This window comes from Paramisgurnus dabryanus, chromosome 7 (assembly GCF_030506205.2).
Source record: "Paramisgurnus dabryanus chromosome 7, PD_genome_1.1, whole genome shotgun sequence".
Classification (NCBI taxonomy): Eukaryota; Metazoa; Chordata; class Actinopteri; order Cypriniformes; family Cobitidae; genus Paramisgurnus; species Paramisgurnus dabryanus.
Window position 1 is genome coordinate 28403446 of NC_133343.1, and position 22339 is coordinate 28425784.

Here is a 22339-nt window from a genome sequence, read left to right on the forward strand (position 1 = left end):
AATAAATTTTAAATATTAACAAGTCGTTATCTTCACAGAATAAAACTATACAATAACAGCCTCATGCAAAGCATTCTGGGAATCAGAAATCATCATCAACCTTTTTCTGTTTTTTGCTTCAGATTTTGTTTCCCAGAATGTTTTGCTTGATGCTGTTTTTTTAGTTTTACTCTGTAAAGACAAAGACTTGTAAATGTTTAATGTTCATTTAACTTTGAACAAACTCTTGCCAGTAAATAACATAAATGTAAATCTACGGTAAATTACCGGCAACCCAGCTGCGATTTCTACGGAATTTTTTACAGTGCAGTTAATGACAGATACATGGGATAATACTGAATAACGATATTGTTATCTATTGTGAAAACTGTCAGTCCCTTGTTATTCAATGATCAAAAACATTGAATTGATCAAATTATATATATATATATACTTTCATTCTTTATCTGACCTATACTGGAAAAGTCTATGTTTATATGTTAAAAATGCTGCAATTGCGAATAGCAGAGAAATGCACTTCAGTTAAAGCATAATATGCTTTTGATTTCTTGAAAAACGAAATGACTTAAGTTTAGTCCTCTTTTATGGCTTTGTAGGCTGGTTATTATATTTCTGGAGCATGTTTTTGTTTCCTTTTAAAGTCACTGCAGTTTATGTCTTTTTAGTTGAGTAGATTGTATTAATATGTTGTGTAGTTTTCTTTAATAATGTATCATGAAGGCACTTACCTGTCAGGCATCACTTTGTACCATCATAAACAGATTACTAGAATGTCATAATATACCCGGGTCAGTTGAATATATTAAATGCTTGAACCACTATAACCACCGTCAGTATCCATCTCTTTACAGTTACCCAATATTCACATGAAGTGTTTGTTGGATTTGTCATGTATTCCATTGTACATTCACTTTCAGTTATGTTGATGATTTACAAACTAATTACGGATTTGTAAACTGGTTTGTACACCAATAAAATGTTTAAAAAAAAATCAACCTTCAGTAACGTTATTTTGCTAGTGACATCAACCTCGCTCATTTTCATCTTACATAAGCTTTGTCGTAACTTGTTCCTTTGTTGCGAAGTTCAGACTTTTTGTACATATTACGCAGTCACAAAGCATGTCAAGACTTGTGCAATGTTGGTGATACTAAATGGAAGGAAAGCTGACAAGGATAATATTTCAGATTATAGAACACAAGAAGAGAAATAATGTTTCATTGTATTTTATTAAATTTATTTAAAGTGAATTCAAATTCAAAATAAATCATACATAAATTGTTGCTTGTAATTGCAAATTTGATGCAACAAATTGAGCGATATTAAAAAACAGAATACAAGAAAATATAAATCAATAAAAAATATTTCGTAGAAAATGTGAAATAGCTACCAGAATAAATACTAAAATTGGTTTAAAAAAGGTTTTACATGTGAGATGATAAAGCTGTTGCACGCGCCAGTTTGTTTCCGTTGTTCATTTTTGCACAGAGAATGTCACATGTAGTCGGTGCAAACAGGAACTTATACAAAAAAGAAAGTGTTTGTGGGGTCAGTTACAAACCATCTCACATCTTTGTTAAAGCTGGAAAATCCTACATCTTTAAAAAGAAATGCTTACAAAGCATTGACTGTATGCCTTGATAAAGAACACTTTTGTCTTCAATTGGTAACACTAAAAAAAACGTACGTTTTATCAACTTAAATACTTAACACTAAGTGAAAAATTTAAGTTGAAAAACCTTTTTAAAATTACTTCAAGTGGTAACACCTAAAAAATGTAAGCACATTTTTTACTTAATGAGAAAATTAACATAGAAAAATTAGGGGTTACCAGCTAAAGTCATTTTTTTAAAGTTAATCCAACTTTCACTTTTTATAGATTTTTATACATACAAGCAAACATTTAAGCTAATACAGAAAATATCACAGAGAATATAAAATGCATATCTATAACCATATAACAGTTGGTTTAACCTAATAAAGTATGTTTTAAGTTACCTTAAAATGTAGGGTTAATTTAACTTTTTATGCAACTCATATTTTTAAGTTGCATTAACTCAAAAATTAAGGCAACCAGAAAACTTACTTTTTTAAGTTAAACCAACAAATCTTTTTTTACAGTGTAATAACAAAAAAATACAATTGTGAGTTAAGATTAAAATACTTCAAAAAACACTTATGCTTATTATATCATCAGTCAGGTATTAACGTATCCACTGTGATGTTATTCACCAGAAAAATGAAAGTCTCCCAGTCTCCACTTTGAATATGTTAAAAAACTAGTTCATTGAATGCCCACAAATGACTTCAGTGCAAGGGTTGCTTGGACTGGATCATTAAAGTTTAAAATGACTTTCAAATGCCATTTTTCATTTTAAGTCCTGTTGTGAATTATTGAGATCTCCAAATTGAAGTTATTGGGTGTACGGCTTTCCGTAGTAGGTCTTTATAGGCCTGATTAAACTGGCGGTTCATGGCTGCGTACAACAAGGGGTTAATGCAACTATTTAACCAAGTAAGATTTGCGCAGAACATGTGAACCACCTGCGGAGCGCGGTTAGCCTTATCAGCCACGTTCAGTAACAGAAAGGGGGCAAAACAGCCCACAAAACACATGAAGACTGTGAAACACATTCGTGTCACGCGTTTAAATTCATTGTCCTCTCCTGTGGTGGACGCAGGGGTGGTCTCGATTTGTACCTTAGATGGCTTCACTGCGTTTTGTGACTCTTGTGTGGTTTTGCTGACCTCAGGAACCCCAGAGTTGCTTTCAGATGCTTTTGGCACGTTCTGCCCGGTTCCCACCCCATTGCTGCTGATCTCGGTGCTTTGAGTTGTTGATGCACCAGCACTGATCCCGCTATCATCTGTGGACCTCTCAGCTTCTGCTAGTTTGCGTTTGGATGTTCCTCGACCTGGCCTGTACTTAAGAAACGCCTTTGAGGCCACGCGCACCTTACGGTAGATCAAAAAGTAGAAAAGCCCTACGCAGCCCAAGCCCAGGAAGAAATAAAGGAAGAGCAGCACTGTGGTGTAAGGCCGTCCCTTCGTGCGGTGAAAACTGCAGGTGCAGACTTGTGGTGCAAACACATAGACCGGCCAAAGTGGACCAAAACTGGCCAGACCCAGTGCCCAGGATGAGACGACGAGCGCAGCCACACCACGTTTAGACAAGAGCAGACGGGCGCAGCGCTTTGTACGATGAGCAACAACCAGGTAACGACTCATAGCGATGAGACATAAGGTAATAATTGACACGCTGTTCGACAGAAACAAGAGGAGTCCAAACATCTGGCACCACATGGCTCCGCCCCTCCATTGCAGGTGCAGGTAAGAGTCCACGCTGACTGGTTGGAGCATAGTACAGTACAGAATGTCAGCAAAGGCCAGGTTTACAATGAGCACGTTGAAACGCGTCCTCAGGTTGGTGTCGGTAGCGAAGGCAAGCACTGTCAGAATATTCCCAATTGTTCCTACGATGGTGACAGCTGATCCCAGCAGGACACCAAAGTAACGGTAGCCCTCCACAGACGGGGAGGCACACGAGAATGAATCATTTCTCAGTAGATCGGTCTCGTTCCACATTCTGTAAATAAACAATAAAGGGTGTGATTTAGCATTTAGGAATGCAGTACTCATAAAAATTAATACCTTGGTAGGCTACATCCACAAGTTTCTCAGCACACCTGTAATGAGGTCAGCGAGCATTAGGAGTCTGCGCAGCCATGACTAACATTCATGTACTTTTTCTATTTCCTTTATTGGTTGTTTTTCTATTCTTAAACCATTAAGTGGACATTACTACCACATCCTGTTTTTGAAATAACCTCTGCAACTCTCTGGTGTTAACCACTTCCAAACTGACATAATTTAAGATTTTTATTGAAATTTTAATAAACTGACTTAGGGATGAATCATTTAGAAAATGAAATAATAATAATAATACACATAAATAAATGCAGTTTTTTTAACCCATGGTTGGATCATATGCAAAACAAGATTACTCAGTTTTTTATTTTTCATTCAAATTAATCTCCATCAAACTTCCTTTTTTTATTTAAGCCTTCTTAACTTAAAAAATACAGCTTAGTGTTCACAATAAAAAAAAGATAACATAATAATAAAAAATTTAAAAAAAAAATTTAAAACTGAGTTATCTCGATTTGGAACCAAACTCTTCATATATGGATAAAACCCAGTCGTGGATTATTAGCCTACACAAAAAAAAGTTGTGTTATTTTTAACTTATGGTTTGGCCAAAAAGGGACAAACACAACTGGTCAGTTAAATTAACCCATAATATGCATATATTTAACCCAACCATGGGATAAAACAACCCAGCGTTTTATCTTAAAACAACAAAGCATATTCATTTACAACCCAACAGTTGGGTTTGTCCATATTTTACACAACCAGAGATTGAATCATTTTTAGCAGGTATGTTAAATATTGCCATAATAAAAAGTGTCTGTATTGCTTTTACACAATACAAAAAAAAGTGGTATCACCTGGGTTAATGACAATTAAGGTTGATCAAAATAAAAAATAAATGTTTTTTAAGTGTATAGTCTTGTTTAAAATGTTCATGTTTCCATGTTGGTGTCAAAAAACAAAAGTAAAGAGTGTTAAAATATTTCCTCTCACCAAAATATTTCCTCTCTCTTTTACACATAAAAACAGATATGTTAAAAACAACACAATCTGTGTTATTTTTGTGACAACACACTAAATGCATTGTTACAAACTAGACACATATTTGTGTTATTATTGGAACAACACATTTTGTGTTACTTTTGTTGTCACTTTTAGTTTTTTTTAACACAAATTCAACATAAAGTGACACATAATGTGTTAAATAGCGTAACACAAAAAATATTGTAATCATTTGATCAACTTCATCATAATTTTGGGTAAAAGTCATTCATTTGTCTTGCTGAATGGATAAAGCCATAGGTCAGCACATTTGTCTCACCAGTGGTTTTGAGGTGATGAGTGCATCTTTGTTACATTTAAATCACACTCATATACACACTATTTATATAATTACCCAGGTGAAAAAGTAGTACACTTCCATAGTGTACTTAAAGTGCTTTATTTTCGCACACTAATTTTGTACTTGATATACTAAAAATTCATCTTTAGTACTTCTTAAGATGTTCTTAAAATCATCTAAGTTTACTTCACTGTGCTATTTGAGACACCATATGAACATACTATCTCTGTATTAAAAAGTTTATTTACTTAACACTTGAATTAAACTTGAACTCAACTTTCATACAAATATGGGTTCAAGTTTACTAAGTGTGGTATCTAAATACATATTTTAAATACATTTTTAGCACACTTTAGTTCATATTTATGGTGTCTCAAAATAGCACAGTGAAGTACACTTAGATGATCTTAAGAACATCTTAAGAAGTACTAAAGATTAATTTTTAGTATATTAAGTACAAAATTAGTTTGCGAAAATAAAGCACTTTAAGTACACTATGGAAGTGTACTACTTTTTCACCTGGGATAAGCTTATTAACAAGAACATTTCAAGCTAAAAATAAAAATAAAAAGTGCCAATTTATTACTTAGTTGTGGCATTAAATTTATACTAAAGTAGATAATTTAAATTTAGGCTATAGCTATATAGGTCAATGTAAACCAAGAAAACCACTTAAAGGTAAGAATTGCTTACCTTGCAACCAAAAGTGTCTTTGTCCAGCTTCTCTGTTATGAGTTCTGTTTCCCTGTGCTTTTTATGTTTTTCTTCTGTTCCCTTTTTAATGTACCGCAATCTTCCTCTTATAGTCTCATATGTGTTTTCCTTTTCTGGATTTTATCTAATAGGCTCTTCGGTCACGCCCACTTCCCCACCTCAGTTTCCTCCCTCAGCCCTATTGCTGGAACTGATATTTTAACGCAAGGTATGTGTGTGAGTGTTTGAGTCACTGTTGGCCAACTGTTTCACAATCCTGGAAGAAATGTACACAGCATGGTTATTTTGCCAAAAGATATGAAGACAAACAGGGAAAGTGAGTGATGAAAGAAAGGCTTTGTTACCCGTTTCGTTTCTGCGTGCTGATTGACTCTTTTATATTTAATCTTTGTTTTCTTTTATATATATATATATATATATATATATATATATATATATATATATATATATATATATATATATATATATATATATATATATATATATTATTTTAACCCTGCTGTGAATCCCTGATTGTTCTGAATGATGTTTGTCTTTTGTAAGACAGGCTTTAAAGAGTGAGACTGTTCAAACAATGATTTTAACAGCCTTGCTGAGAAATGACAGTCACCTGGGGTTTTAAATTAAAGTTTATTAGCATTTATGACACTATAACAATATCCCTAAACACAGAAAAGCCAAAACACTAACCGACCTGGATTAATTGCTTTTATATATTAACTTACAACCGTGATAACATAGGTGACGACATGGTTAAGCCACAACAATCTCTGCAACTTTCTCACTACCTGCTTCAAGTTTATATGTACAAGATGTTAGAGACAATATTTACATTGAAATGTTAAAGAGAGTGATTACAGTTCCGTTCCGTAGGAGTAATTAAAGTTTACAATATACAAGTCTTTATATAAATATTTTAGTAGGCTATGTCGCAAATGGTAACTTAGGGCTGTATACGCGACAACAACTTTAACCATAAACGGGACAGTTTTTGTTGTTTGTCTGTTCGTTTGCACAACAGCTGCATTTTTGGTTCCTTAAAACGTGTGTTTTAAAGTGGAAGTTTTTGATAACGACACCTTGTCATCTCTGTGTAAACTACGTAAACAAGCAATTTGTGATGAACGGCATGAACGTCAGAAGCAAAAAAGTGTGGGTGGGTCAAAAACATTTACTGGAGTAGTGCCTTTTAATTAAAAAAAATTTTAATAGCCTAAAAGCTTTAGTTACCTTGTTGTGTGTGTCGCAGGAGTGCAGCAGGCAAAGTAGTAAAAACACGTAATGGAGTTTCAATTATATGGATTCTGAATGAGCCAAGTGGAATGGATTTGATGAAGCAGCAGCGTGCAAGTCAAGGCTGTAGCAGAAACGTGGAACGGATTTTAATTTATTAGGCATTCCTCATGTGCACTGGAAAAAACTTCTGGACATCGGTTGCACATTATTAAATTAGTTTTTCTTAAAATTAAATTAATGTAAATTAAATCTTATTAAATTTTAAGAAAACTTGAATCAATCATGTTGAAATGGTGCTTAATTAAATTACATAGATTCAACAATTTTTTTTTGAGAAAAATAATTTTAAGAAAACTTAATTCAATCATGTGCAACCGAAGATTTTTTTCAGTGTGGAAATGGATTTTGACTGACAGGGCTCTGACAAGTGAACTGACAAATGCGTAAATTAGAGAAAATGTGAGTGGGTCCGATATTATTGGTCTTAAAAAGTGGGTGGGTCTTGAAATAGCGTTGCGCAACTTTCACACGCTTTCAAAACGAAACTACGGAGATCAGCTTTAGTTTTATCAATGAAAGGCTAAAAATAGCGCTGTTCACCGTATGTTCACGCCAGAAGTCAAAAAAAGACGTAAAACTTGTGTTTAATACCTTAGATAAGATAAATGGGCGGAGAGAAGGCGGTCGCATGTGGCTGTTCGAACACATTCAACCACATGTGCAACTCCAAAGCGATCCGATCGAAAGTGGTTTCGACTACCTCTGGATGTGTTTGAAAGTGGTCGAAAGTGGACGAGCTCAAAACGTTTTGAACACCATTTACACCTGGCATTAACGTCGTCCACTTGTGATCCGATCGACGAAAACGCATGTTAATGCCAAGTGTAAACAGCCTCTAGATGTGTTACGGCAGAGTCTCTAATGGCATCACCTGGCGGTCATCTTACCACAGGACGCTCGCTCAATCGTAGCATTGAGTTTAATGGTGCATGAACTTTTAAATGACCATAACTTGCTCAATTTTCTACCGATTTTCAAACGGTTTGGTTTTTTACAAACGCTATTAATGTGGCTATAATTCTGGATGTGTTAACATGTTTCATGATTTTTTTATTTATTTTTAGTATAAGTATGCAGTGTCATAGGTACATCTTTGACGTCTATAACAAACCAAACCGTTTGAAAATCGGTAAAAAATTAAGCAAGTTATGGTCATTTAAAAGTACCTGCATCATTTTAAACTTAATGCTACGAGTGAGCGAGCGCCCTGTGGTAAGATGGCCGCCAAAATGCGGACGTTCCACTCAATTGGCCAGCAGCGAGGGCGAGACATCTAGCCTTTATACATATCTATGATTCCGATACCCATGGATAACGGTGATGGCATGTGCATGTGTTAATTGAATCTAATTGAAGTTTCATGACCTCACAGCACTGTTGTCATGTAAACGAACAGCCAAAATGCTAAAGTGGGTGAATGAGGATTGTAGATTTACACATCGTTGTTCCTACACATGTGCTTCTTTCACCCCCTCTCTTCATCTTATTCCCAGGTCGGACAATGACCAGCCTCAATTACCGTGTATAACATAGTGATGGAACTCTAGGCTTTGTCATTACTTTAAGTAATTCATCATCAGTCCACACGAAGGTGTACTTGCTTTTGTAAGGCATCGTACTCACTGTTGTAGTACTAGCCAGTCTGAGACTAGTAGAGTGAACTACCAACTTCCTGGAGTAGCCTATAGTCTATTTTTTACATATATGCGATCAGAGCCTTGCAAAGTATTTATTTGACTTGTACATGTACACAGACCTTCGACGCATGCACATTGCGATACAAAGTATGCGGTGGTTAAAAAATTATCTGGCGGTGTGCGTACAGTGCGCGTATATGCAGAAAAAATGAACCATTAAAGGGGCCGTTCACATGTCGCGCCTAAAAACGCATGGAAAACGCTAGGCGCGTAGGTTCTTGTCACATGACCTGTGGTGCGCTTGCGGCTTTCTGAACAGTTGAGATGTTTTTAACTCGATGCAGTGCGGACGTGCCTGGAAAAGACGAGCGTGTCGCACCGCATGCGCGTCGCTTCTATTATGGCCCAAACTTTGGCCTTTTACACTTGCATGCGCTTGCCCAGTGTGCATGAATAATCACATGACATGCGTTTTTGATAGTGTAGTGTAGACTGAGATATTTTCTAAAATTCAGTGAAAACAGCCAGTAGACGAGGATCGTTTTTATTTTAAAAATCTGTTTTCAAACAAAAATGTAAAAACAGCCAGAAATTCCACACCATATCATGTACATATTAGAAACTCAAATTTGGTATGATTAAATGTAAATGATGCACCTGACTGAGTTTTGGACTTAATTTGTTAATTTGTACGCAGTAACGCTTCTTTGCCATCTAGGCAGAACCCTGAAAATACTGGTAAATATGGGACAGAAGTGCTAGCCTTGGTGCTCAGGACCATTGACATCAGGATATGGATTTCACGTAATAATGTTGTATAGAAAGTTCAGTTTCTGGCATAACCAATCGTTTCACTTCATAAGACCTCGGTAAGGACCAAGGTTTCAGCTAAAAGTCTTCTTTACTATTCTATTGAAGACAGATTTTTCATATTTATTTTGTGATCTCTTTGAAGAAACAGTATGTATTGTTGATATCTAGTGTTTGAACTTGGTACTGCAGTCTAAAATCAAAATATTAAGAGACGTTTTTACCTTGACCCGTCCTCCTGTCAACGCTCACATAGCTAGACACTTACAGACATATAGGAGCACAACTAAGGAGCCTTAAATTTTATCTGCAAAATTTTGTTGTTTGCAAATTACAAATCCACTCGTGACTCATTTTGGAATTGCGTCCTCCATAGGTTGCATTTATGGACCATTATTGGCCTTATTTACCCTGTTGCCATGTTGATTCCAAAACAAGTTTTGTTGTTAGCCTGTTAGCTAATCACTAATTTCTATAGTTGTAGCTTGTAAGCATGCTTCCTATTCTTTAAAACACTAATAAGGTCCTATAACCAGGGGGTCGGGGCCCACAGGGGAGCCTCAGAAGATTTCCAAGATGACTTTAAATTATTACAAATTGGACAAAACAAGCATTAAAATAAGTTAAAACACGCAAAAATCAAGATGTTTCTTATTTTTGGGCGATTTTAGTACCAAAAATACATCCATCTAGTCATTCCAAGTTCTATTTAATTTTATGTGGAAAAAAGGGGGCTTTCAAATATTGTTGTGGGCCTTGAAGTGAAAAAGGTTGGGAACCAAATACATATCTCCAATTTGTACAGTTTACAAAAAACGCAAGGCATGAATACGTTCAAAACGTTTCTCTGGTAAGTTTTTTAAGCACGTTGATCGGAATCAACAGAATCAGGATTCATTTCTAACTAAATAACTTTGGGGGTTTATATAGGGTTTTACCTTTAATAATACTTGCACAACAAACTGTCACGGAAATAGCTTATGTTCTATGCAAACTGGAGATGTAACGTTATACTTAATTGTTGTCATAAAATATTGTATTATTGCACTATATTGGCAAAAAGTAAACATGCTAACAACATGAGAAACTAGCATTTAGCCAACAGGCTTATACCAAAACAGATAATATGTACACAATGCACTATTCTCATCTCAAATTTGAACAATCCACGTTTTCTTTGTTACTGCAATAACTGACAACTGAGCTATCAAGATACACTATTTGGTAATTTGACAGTGGGCTGGATCACACAGACCAAAACAAAAACAGAAATGCATACATGAAAAGCGCATTTCAAAAAGAGAATAACTGGCTAGCATTGTTTTTCAGAGAAACAGATATGTGAACTTATTAACATGTTTTCTTAAAAATCTATGAATATATTATAGTATTTCTTTCTGTAGTACAATCAAAACCCTACATTGGCCTACTGCTTCTTTATTTGCCTAAATGATGGATGCTAATACTGAGTTCACCGCTAGATGGAGGTATTTTAACTATAGTTGCCTTTAGTTGTTCAGATGCTCCACAAAAACAGAGCTGTGATTTACCATTTAGATTTTATTGTGAATAAAGCTTTAACTTTATGTATAAAGAATTTAACTTAATACCACTACAACTGTGTAGAATAATAGTATGTAATACTAGATAACTTAATGAAAATTGTCAAATGACCTACAAAAGATTGACATTGGTAAGAAAAGCAAAACAGTGAGATTTTGTGGGACTGATTTATTTTGTGCATTACAATAACCACTTCCACAGTTAACTTTCCATTTGTGTAAAATATTTTGATACAGATACAAATTTTGATCAAAGCCTAAACTTATGTCTCCAGTTTTTCTATATGCAACCATTCACGACGACTGACTTTTAATGGGCTAGAGACCTTTCTGTTTGCCAATTTATTAGTTGAAGCACAACTCTACTATCTGTAGTCGCACAAAGTACGTATTTTTAAATGTATATAAAAGTATATTTATGCATATTTATGTCATCTTACACCAAAAGGTAGACAGTGTTGTATAATATGATATACATTGCATATAATAATATATTGCAAGAAAGTGCAAAATGACATCATTAATATTTATTATGACAGAACTATTTGTATTGTAACAATAAAGAAATCTCAAGTAATCATGTGCTGATATAAAGCACATTTAGGAAATGTACTAGATTTGTGCAAAATGAGGCAAATGTATGTAACTGAGAACAAATAACAGTTCACAACTATAAGCATACATCCTTAAACTACTTACACTCTTGATAAAGCGTGTAGCGATGCCATAGAAGAACCATTCTTGGTTCCTCAAAAAACCTTTATCACTACCAATAACCTTTCTGGAAACAGAAAGGTTCCTTGGATGTTAAAGGTTCTTTATGGAAGCCCTCCAAAAAATGGCTCTTCTATGGCATCGTAAAGCAGCTTAATTTTTAAGAGTGTATTTAGAACAGATAGATAAAATGTCTAAACATAATAAAGTTTGTGCTGTTGATGAACTTAAACGGGTGAATTTGTGCTGCAGTTTTTGCAGGTTATTGGCATTCTTCCAAAGTAGAATCTCCAAGAGAACCTGCGAGGTAGCACATGCCTCATACTGCAGAGAAACACAAACAAAAAATAATATTACATTCTAGAATACAACATAGTTTTGATTTATTTTTATATTTTTTAATGCAAAATAATATAATTACTGGTGCATCGCTGTTTGAAATCGCTGCAACACCAAAATTTGCAGCCACTATTGCAATTGCAATAATTTAAGGCGTTGTACAGTTCATTGCATCTCCCACGACAAGAGGTTGAGGCTGCAGCAAAAACATACATAAAATCCATGAGTCACAGAAATGTGTTTTGTTCAAGGCTATAGGCTACCGTAAACATGTATGGCTAGTTGTATCAAAACAGAGAATATTACTTCTGCTGGAAGAGGAGCAAGAGGCTGGTGGGCTGAAGGTGACGAATCCGGGTGAGTTCTGAGTCTGACCAACATTTGCATTGATCCAGCTCTGATACTTTGATACGCGGGTGTAGACACCAGGTTTATTTGGCTCAGCACAGCCATCCCCCCAGCTGGTGATACCAGACAGAACCCACTTTGAACACTGCTGGCTTACCATTGGACCCCCAGAGTCACCCTATAGAAAGTGAAAAGAAAGTAAAAGAGAGATGTCAAATTTTTCAGTTAGAGTATTTGTATAAGATTTTCACCGGGATAAGACCATAAAAGATAAAAAAAAAATTTTTACTTCAATGTTTAATACTTCAAGTGAAAGATTTTGGTTGGAAAAGCTTTTTGGGTATTACCAATTTAAACATCATTTAAATTTAAGTTGTTCCAACTTTTTACAGTGTATGACCGTGTGGAAGTTTTGGAGTCAGGAATAATGGTCAGAACTTTACTTCAGGTTTCTGTTTGTTGAATGGTCTGACTAGTTGCTAAACTGAAATCTTGAACAAATAAAACTAATGTTTTGGTTTTCTAGGTAATCTATGTGTTGTTTATTTTGATTGTTATATAAATAAACTACTTTAAAAGGACTTTGGTGTTATTTATTCTTAGCGGAGTTTACTGGAAGTTACGTGTTTTCCACGAAAGCCGCTTATGTTGTTACTGCTGAAACCGGCTTGCACATACACTGTAAAAAAAGTCCTTGTTGCATTTAATTTTTTATTAACTTGCAATTAATTTAAACTTTTTTGACTCGTAAGGAGTTGCTATAAATTAAAAAAAATAAAGTTGAATTACCTTAAGTTATTTCAACTAATTTTTATAATCAAAACAATCAAGCATGAAGTTAAAACAACTTGGTTTTACAAGTCAATTAAATATACTATTTTAAGTTTTGACTTAGTTGACATAACTTATAAAAACTAGTTGAATTGTAAGTAGCTAAAGTAGCATAAATATTTCGTAATTTAACAAAAATGCTGATTTTTTTTACAGTTTAGGAACTCCTTACTAGTCAATAATGTTAAAATTAATTGTAATTTTTACAATATTTCATGCAACAAGGGATTTGTACAATATGGACACAGAGATCTAATATAGAAGTCACTGCACATAAAAACAAAGATTAAGAATGAAAGTATGCATATTGCACTATTTACATTTTCGGAGTGTCTATTTACTTATAAATGCAAATAGTGCCACCTGTTGCCAAATGCTTCTTACACTAGCTCCGCCCACCAAACTTCAAAATATGGCTTATTTTTAACTCATAATGTGTAAATATTGGAAATATTAAAATATTAAAACTACCCCATACTGGGTTAAAAATGACCCAATGTTGGGTTGTTGTTATGCAACCATGGGCAGTTGGGTTAAAACAACCCAGCATTGGGTCAATTTTATCCCAGCAATGTGTTCTGTCCAATATTGACGAGTTATCTAGTCAAACCGCAATACCGCTATTATCCACCAGTTTGCGCACTTCCGCAACGTATAAAACCCGGAAGTATCGCCACAGGGCAAACAGCGGTATTTCCGTCTAAGTTTCACTCTGCATCTGATCTCTATCAAAAGTCCTTTACAAAAATTTAATTATCCCTTTTTCTCTTTTTTTAAGAAACCCACCCATATTTGAGAGGTGATTAAAAGATCAAGGTAGGATGAAACGGGTTTTTTAAGTAGAGGGTCTTTTCTTTCATTGAATATAATTGTACGTTTATATGTTTCAAAAATAGCATTTTCTGGGAGCCATTAAACTTTTGTGAAAATCATGAAAAATTCTGGGGGGGAAAGAGCTTAAAAACAACCCAGCCATTTTTAGAGTGAATATGCAATTTTGGGCATACTGTACATAGCCGTTGCCTTACAATTCAACATATAATATGATATCTAGAGGTAAAATCCAATTCATATTTGTTGTACCTGACAGGTATCTTTGCCACCCGCCAGTATTCCAGCACAGATCATGTTGTTGGTGACAGACCCAGGACCCAGAAGAGTATTGCATTGGGTATTATCCACCACCGGAATCGCAACCTCTTGCAGATTTGCAGGAGTGGAACTAACTGTTCATGTGCACAGAAACACACCATCAGTCTGCAATGTTACAGGCTATAGTACTCGTATAAATAAATAAATACTTTAGACACGTGTACCTCCTTCTTGAGTATCTCCCCAGCCTGTGATCCAATTCATGATGCCAGCAGCAAAGACACTATCCTGGGCTGCCAGGCACACAGGTTTTATATAGTCTGTAAAGGTGACTGTGGAGGACAACCGAATCAGGGCAATGTCATTGTCATTGGTGTTTCTGTTGTAGGAGGAATGAATGATGCTGCTTTTGACAGTTCTAGAGACTTCGTGGAGGTTAGTACCCGTCTGTGTTTGTCTTCCTAAGTACACAGTCATAGTCGATGTGCTGAGACTAAATATAAGCAACAAAAACAAGAAACAACAACAATATATTTAGATCATTCAATCCTTCCACCAATCTATAAGCATTTGAGCAAGAATATGTGACCCTGTCTGTAAAATTCAGCATAAAGTCTCATATTGAAGATAAGGAGCATCAAAGTTTGATTGATTTCACATTGATTTCTATCTTTGACATGGACTTAGTGTTCTTTACAATATGTAAGATGATTTTACTTTAGCTGTGTTTTTACAAGCAGGGTCACATTTCTGGTGAGTCATTGAAATCAATATTACCGTAAAACTTCAAATAATAGCCGAGTCCCAAATAGACGCCTGTCTCTTTTAGACGCCTGGTGTGACGACAGGTTTGGGTAAATAAACGCCTGTCTCAAATAAAGGCCTGGTCTGTTTTTTAGTTTCGGGTTGTATGTAATCTTCTGAAACACGTCAGATAGTCTGTTTAAGCCAGTTCTATGGTGCAGATTGAACACGCTAAAGTTTTTTTTTGCTTACCGGTAGATGTCACGTGACAGACGCAGTCGTTCCTTTACTCATCACTATGACAACACAACAAGCTTCGTCGCCAGGATTGAGGTGATGATGACAGTAGCGAAATGGCAATCGAGAAAGTCTAGACTTTTCCAGGTGAGCCAGTAGTGTTTTGAGGCCGCTGATAATAGCCCGGCTTTCAGTCTTTTGTCATGCATGCACTCCCGCCCCACATTGTATTTCTCGCGCGGAAACAATATTTATCATATTTAATATCCTGCAGCGCCTAAAATGTATCTGGCCGCACTGCTCTCTCTCTCTACCAAGCCCGTCTTCCCTAGAGTTCTAGTCGAGCGAGCCAATACAAAAAAAAGAAAGAGGCTACACAATAGCCAATCAGAAAATAGCACTGTTGTATCTGGGTAAGATTTCACGCAACAACCAATAAAAAAACATATCATTGTTTGCTTTATTTATACTGCCAATAATTTAAGACTGTTGTTATTACACTAACTAATTTGTTAAACACATTCAAATTAAAAATAAAACGTAATATGTGGAAACCTCCTGCTGTCATGCTGGAACAATTAAATTAAAAGCCTGTCTCTTATAGACGCCTGTCTCTTTTAGACGCCTGGTGTGATGATAGGTTTGGGAAAATAAAAGCCCGGGCTATTATTTGAAGTTTTACGGTAGTTCTTCTGGTTCGTTTAACTTCTTAAAACTAATGTCAATTCAGGGTTTATCTGTATCACGTGTATAAACAAAGGTAAAAAATGTAAGGTGCCAAAGAATGCACTGCAATAATATGTTAACCCGTTAAAGGGATAGTTCACCCAAAAATGAAAATTCTGTCATCATTTACTCACTCTCATGTTGTTACAAACCTGTATAAATTTCGTTTGTTCTGATGAACACAAAGGAAGATATTTTAAGAAATGTTTGTTACCAAGCCATTTGTGGACCCCATTTACTTGCATAGTATTATTTTTCCTACTATGGATGTGAATAGGGTTCAGTTTGGTTACAAAAATATGTTCATCAGAAGAAAGAAATGGATACAGGTTTGTAACAACATGAGAATGAGTAAATGATGACAGAATTTTCATTTTTGGGTGAACTATCCCTTTAAGTGGCGCTGTCCTGTTAGTGGGACACCTAAGTTTACTTCAATATTTTCCATGTAAATTTGATGTCTATCACAACAAACTGAATATTGGTGGAAAGGTCTAAGCCTCTAGAATACATATTTAAACAATTTTTATAAAATATAGGGAGAGTAATTCATTCATTTATTAAGAGAGTGTGTCAGCGGGACGCCTACATTTACTTCAGTGTTTTGCATGTGAATTCTTGTCCAATCATGACAAACTATATACTGTTTGAAAGCTCTAAGAGAGTAGTTTTCATTTATCATCAACATTTTGGCAAAGGAATGACATAGTGAAAGGCAGTTTCTAAAATGTCACACGGCCACAGGTGGACTCAATTTGTTTTTACATATGTATAGCACTAAAACCCTACTCTAAACTATAGGAATGCATATTAATGATTTAATATTCATAAAACTATATTTTAGTATAAATCTTCAAAAATGTTGACAAACTATATATTGTTGGAAAGCTCTAAGAATGTAATTTTCATATTTCCAAACCTTTTTTGGAGTAATAATAATGCAGTGACAGTAATTTATAAATTTGTGACAAGAGTATGCAGCAAACCGTTGACACCTAGTGGCCGTTGTTGGTAAAACTACTAAAAGTGTGACACAAAGCTAATTTTTTTGTGATTTTAACTTGAAGTTTGGATCAGAACTACTTAAGACTTATACTGTAGCTTCATGTTTGCATTATTACTTTTGTAAAATATTTAAATTTTTATAATTGTTATGGAATTATTTTTATTTATTTAAATACATATAAACTGCTATAACAATTCATTTATTTAATATTTTCACCATATTTTATGCGGAAATATTTTCATCATATTTTCTTTGAAACCCCCAAAGTGTCAGAGCAGCTCATTTCAGTAGCTCTGTGTGTATGTAGACAGACCTTATGTTTTTGCCTGCATCAGACGAAGATACGGAATTAAAGAAATAAGTAATTATTCGGAGATTGGAAATGAGCGTTTTTATACAGGAATAAGAAGAAGCATCAAAGCATTAACTTTGTTTTAAGATGTGGTGAAAAACATTGTCATTAATTTAATGTGTAATTTAATGTTGGTGGCAAACATCACGATTGTAACATCACATTTGGTGTTATGATGATATTGGCCTGTTTTCCAGCGGTCTTGCATGCACAAGGTTTACATAATAGGGAGGAAACGATAGTGTTTGAGGCTCACGATATTTAATTACCATGTACAGAACTCTTATTATTCATTTTTGCCTAGGTAAATACAGTTTTACTTTCTATGGCACCTTTAAAGTTGAATATCTTTGTATTATGATGTTAATGTGCCACCACCGAGAAACTGCTGGTCTTGTCCAGTCTCACTCATGAGAAATTCATGTTCTCAAGCAATAATTGTAATGAAAGTGTCGGATAAAAGTGTATGACATACCCTTTCAAACAGTGGGCTGCTGTCACCACCCATTCGTTGCTTATGAGTGAGCCTCCACAAAAATGACCTCCATAGACAGAGCTGTGCAGACTGATCTGCCACGGCCACGACCCCTCAGGTGCATTTACACCACCCACAATACGAGTGTTTATAGAGGAAAGCCCACAAACTGTGGAAGAGAAATAAACATTTCATGTGATATATCATATTAAATTATAAGAGCACAGCATGTTATAACATCGAATGATATCGAATTCATCTTACCACTCAACTGAGACTGTGAATCTGCAATGGACAAGACAAAAAAGTACAGATTAGAAGCGAAGATATGTAGTTTTGTGTTTGATTGTATTGCTGTCAGTAAAGACTAATAACGCAAGCAGGTTTCGTGTTTACTCTAATATTACAAATCTTTGCATGTGTCACAGTTTACAGACAGATTGTGGACAAACCGGTTTAAATAAAAGCTATAGCGCAGCAGCTTCATACAAAGAACATTTTTCTTGGTGACCTGAAGGCAACATTCCTCCATATATGCCTAGCGGCATGACACATTCTGTAAGAGCAACCCAGATTTTTTAATCAAATAAGTGGGTTAGACAAACATGAGCACACGATTATATGATTTACTTTAACTAATCATGGCAATAAAATTTCAAAGACATTACACAGCTCTGACACTGATTGATCTGTTGCATCATTCATTGTAATTAATTGTTCATCCTGGGAACAATGTTTTGTCCACACAGTAGCTAGATTTGTGTCTTTTATCACTCCACAGTTTTTGCAAGTAATATTAATTTAAACTACATATGTATTATTATGAAAGTGAGCTGGTAGTAATAATGGCCAGCGGACTCTACATTATGCCTTACATATAAATCCTCCTATTTTCCAGCTGGCCCAGAGAGAAACTGGAGCTCTTGGAAATGTCTTGATTGATTATAGAGAGAACAGGGAGTACAAATTTGCAGGATTTTGCAAAAATTTGCTAAACTTATTTGCGCACCCTCAAGTTGTTCCAAACTTGTATACATTTCTTTGTTCTCATAAATAAAGATATTTTTAAAAATTGTAAACAAGCAGATCTGGGGCACCACTGGCTTCAATAGTGAAAACATTTTGCACTTAAATTTTTAAATCAATTAGGATTTACAATAAAGTTTAAAAGATTAACTCATTTAAACTTTATGTTATAAGTTACAACTCTTCACAAGTCAAGATAAAAATAGAAAATGACTTGTTAATCCAAATTATACTTGCAAGTTTAAATGGGCATAAATTATAAATTGTTTATGCAAGTAAATTTTATTTTTTTGACTAATATTTAGTTGACATAACTTATAGGGGTGGTTTCCCAGACAGGGATTAGTTTAAACCAGACTAGGTTTTAGTTTAATTAGCAAATATAACTACTAAAAACATCACTTGTGTGCATTTTAAGGCAAAACAAATGGCACTGATGTATTTTAAGAAATGTCAGTGCAAGTTTTTACATTTATTTTATTCATTCAATTTACTCATTTTTTTGAAGTAAGTGGTTTCAATCAATTTATTTAAGATACATTTAAACAAAAAAATTATTAGAAAAATAAAATATAATAAAAAAAACTTTTGTTTAAATGTAGCTTAAATAAATTGATTCCATCCACTTACCTTAAAAAATTTTGTAAATTGAATTAATAAATTTTTTTTTTCAGTGAAACCGCCCCTTAAACAAGTTAGGTTTGTGGTCAGCAGAACAAAGATATGTATACAAGTTTGGATCATCTTGAGAATAAGTTAAATTGCATTTAAGAACATAACTGTTACTCTACACTGGGTTATTTTCAACCCAATATTGGGTAAAAAAGGGATGGCCGTGGGGTAATAATTAACATGTAAAAATTTTATATGTGACCCAACTATAGGTTAAAATAACCCAGCATAGATTAAATTACAACCCAACTGGTTGGGTTCATCCCTTTTTGACCCAACGCTAGATTGAAAATAACCCATCAGTAACTTTTGATTCAAAAGTATTATAATTTATAACTTATATAGACACATCCTCTCTGTCTAAGTTGTAACGAATAAAGGCAGGTGCAAAAAGTGAAAGCTGCTTTACATAAAAAAACTTACTTTAATTAGTAAAACTTAAAATTAAATGACATTTTCTTACTTTAAGTTAAAAATTTAAGGTGAACATCTTTTAAAAATTAATTCTATTGTAACAGCTACAATATTTAAATGTTTTTAACTTAATTTTTTAACTTACATTTTTAGCCTTACCAATTAATTTTTTTAAGTTAATCCAACTTTTACATTTTAAAGTGTGGTTATCATTATCAAATCTATAAGACCTTACCTTTGATGCACATGAGCAGAGCCAAAGTCGCACACATTAACCGCCACATCTTTACTAAAAATCACTTTTCACTTGCAGAATGGATGGTAATGGTAACCTGGTGCTCTTTACTAGGACTAACTCTTACAATGCCTTTTATATTGTTGTCGCATATCCAAATAATCTCTCCTCACGTCACCAGTCTCCCCATTTGTTTGCCTTGCCCCTCCTACATTGTCTGAAATCATGTTTCATTCTTTACATTCTATTAATACAGCACAGGTACTGCACAATACTGACAAATATGCAGTCACATTTCACATGCACTTGTGCACTTTTGAAAAATAGTTTTAGTTTTTATTCTAGCTGTATTTGTGCATTTATGATTTTCTGAGATCATCTTTAGAGAAAGCCTACTTTTTATATATAGTATAAAGTTACAATGACCCCCCCTCCAACAAATAATTGTTTTAAATATTGTACGTGTTTTTTTTTTTTTTTTTTTTTTGTGTATGACTAAGTATCTCATAATGTTATACAACTAGTTTTTCTTCAGTTTAAATGTAAGGAATGAAGGAAATATATATTACAGTAATACGTGAAAAGATATTCCAGTATACCTGTCAATAACAATGTGAATACACAAAAGGACAAATGGTAATGAATGTTGTTGGCAAACAAAAACTGTCACAGGAAATTCTTAAAATAAATTTGCTAGAAAGGGATTGAGGTCACAGAATAAAAAAAAAATTAAAACACAATTTCTTTCTAACCTTTTTACAGTCTAAAAACATTTTCAGGTGAATGTTAAATGTTCTTTATGAAACCATACAGCACAACAAAGAACCTTTTGTACAGGTGGAACTTTCATCTAATGAGGTGTGTTATATAAAGGAGACGTCAAAATGTGCAGAGCAGTGGCTTTACCTTTGATTTAGAAAAAAGTAAGTAAGAAATGGCTTCTGAGAACCTTTGACTAAATGGTATAGCTTAACTTTTAGCCTTATAATATAAAAAAAGATTTTAAAAAATTGTCAAACTATTTGGATATGATTTCAAAGTCAGCTAAAGATACAATTTATTCTGTAAAGATGCTAAGAGATGTCTTTCTGTCTTCCCACATTTCTCTGAACAAACTCTCTATATGTAAGTCTGTGAAATGTGCGTTATATTTATTTAGCTTATATGTTAGGACCTTTACAATGCCTATAGGGTCTCTTTAATGTCTAGGTGAATGTCTAGTGCTATCAGTCTGGCCTTAAGGTTCTGCTCCACTTCTTTCACCTTCCAAAGGTCATTGTTAAAGGTGACTTTACAATATCTCAAGATCCGGCAAAATACGAATACAGAATCCTGAATGTCGGCCTTGAAATAAGCCTACCTTCAAATTTTCTTTCATGTGTTCATCAATCAAAGATGAAAAAGTAACAAAGCAGATTATAAAAGAATAAAGATTTAAACATAACGTAACTTTGGAGTTTGTAAATCAGGTCAATCTGTAATTAAGAGCTTTAGGGAAGAAGGATGAGAAAACAGGACTGCGTAAACACACTTAAGTCTTTTGCAACAGCAACCCCAGTCATATAAATGCAATTAAATTGCTCTTTTAATACTTGGGAAACTTGTCAAATGATCTGCATAATTTAATGCATAGTGCAAATGAAAATTTGCTAATGAAAATTGGAATCATATGGAACTACATTTGAGAACAAAGGAGTTCACATTATGCCACTCAGGACAAAGATCAATCTTGCAAAAACAACAAACAATCTTGCTGACAAAGCGGTGCACTTAATGATTCTGTGTGTCACTGCGCAGCACCCTTTGCAACTTATGTGAAGCCATCTGTTGCTGTCTGTCAGGGACTTTATTTCCGGTGGAAGGGACGCTTTTAGTGATTTTACTTCAAAAAGTTGCACTGATACATACACCAGTATGACCACCTGCCTAATATTGTGTAGGTCCACCAAAACAGCCCTGACCCATCTACTAGATGGACTCTACTAGAGCTAACTATCAGAACCAACATTTACATTCAGCAATTTCAGCTACAGTCCGTCTGTTAGATCGGACCACAAGGGCCAGCCTTCGCTCCCCAGGTGCATCAATGAGCCTTGGCCGCCTATTCGCCGCTTTT

General features: G+C 34.5%; 2 protein-coding genes across 2 annotated transcripts; both read right to left on the reverse strand.

The window, feature by feature from the left end:
- Window positions 1–1210: 1210 nt before the first annotated feature.
- gpr84 (G protein-coupled receptor 84) lies at window positions 1211–5842 on the reverse strand. Its single transcript, XM_065272710.2, has 2 exons — window positions 5687–5842; window positions 1211–3586 (listed from the first exon to the last, which is right to left on the reverse strand). The coding sequence occupies exon 2, from the start codon at window positions 3583–3585 to the stop codon at window positions 2392–2394; it is 1194 nt and encodes a 397-aa protein (XP_065128782.1). The 5' UTR covers window position 3586; window positions 5687–5842; the 3' UTR covers window positions 1211–2391.
- Window positions 5843–11176: 5334 nt separating this feature from the next.
- On the reverse strand, window positions 11177–20359 carry LOC135746132 (trypsin-like). The gene is made up of 8 exons (XM_065264651.2): window positions 20224–20359; window positions 18141–18161; window positions 17877–18045; window positions 14561–14829; window positions 14328–14470; window positions 12372–12591; window positions 12148–12261; window positions 11177–12050 (listed from the first exon to the last, which is right to left on the reverse strand). The coding sequence occupies exons 1-8, from the start codon at window positions 20270–20272 to the stop codon at window positions 12046–12048; spliced, it is 990 nt and encodes a 329-aa protein (XP_065120723.2). The 5' UTR covers window positions 20273–20359; the 3' UTR covers window positions 11177–12045.
- Window positions 20360–22339: the final 1980 nt, after the last annotated feature.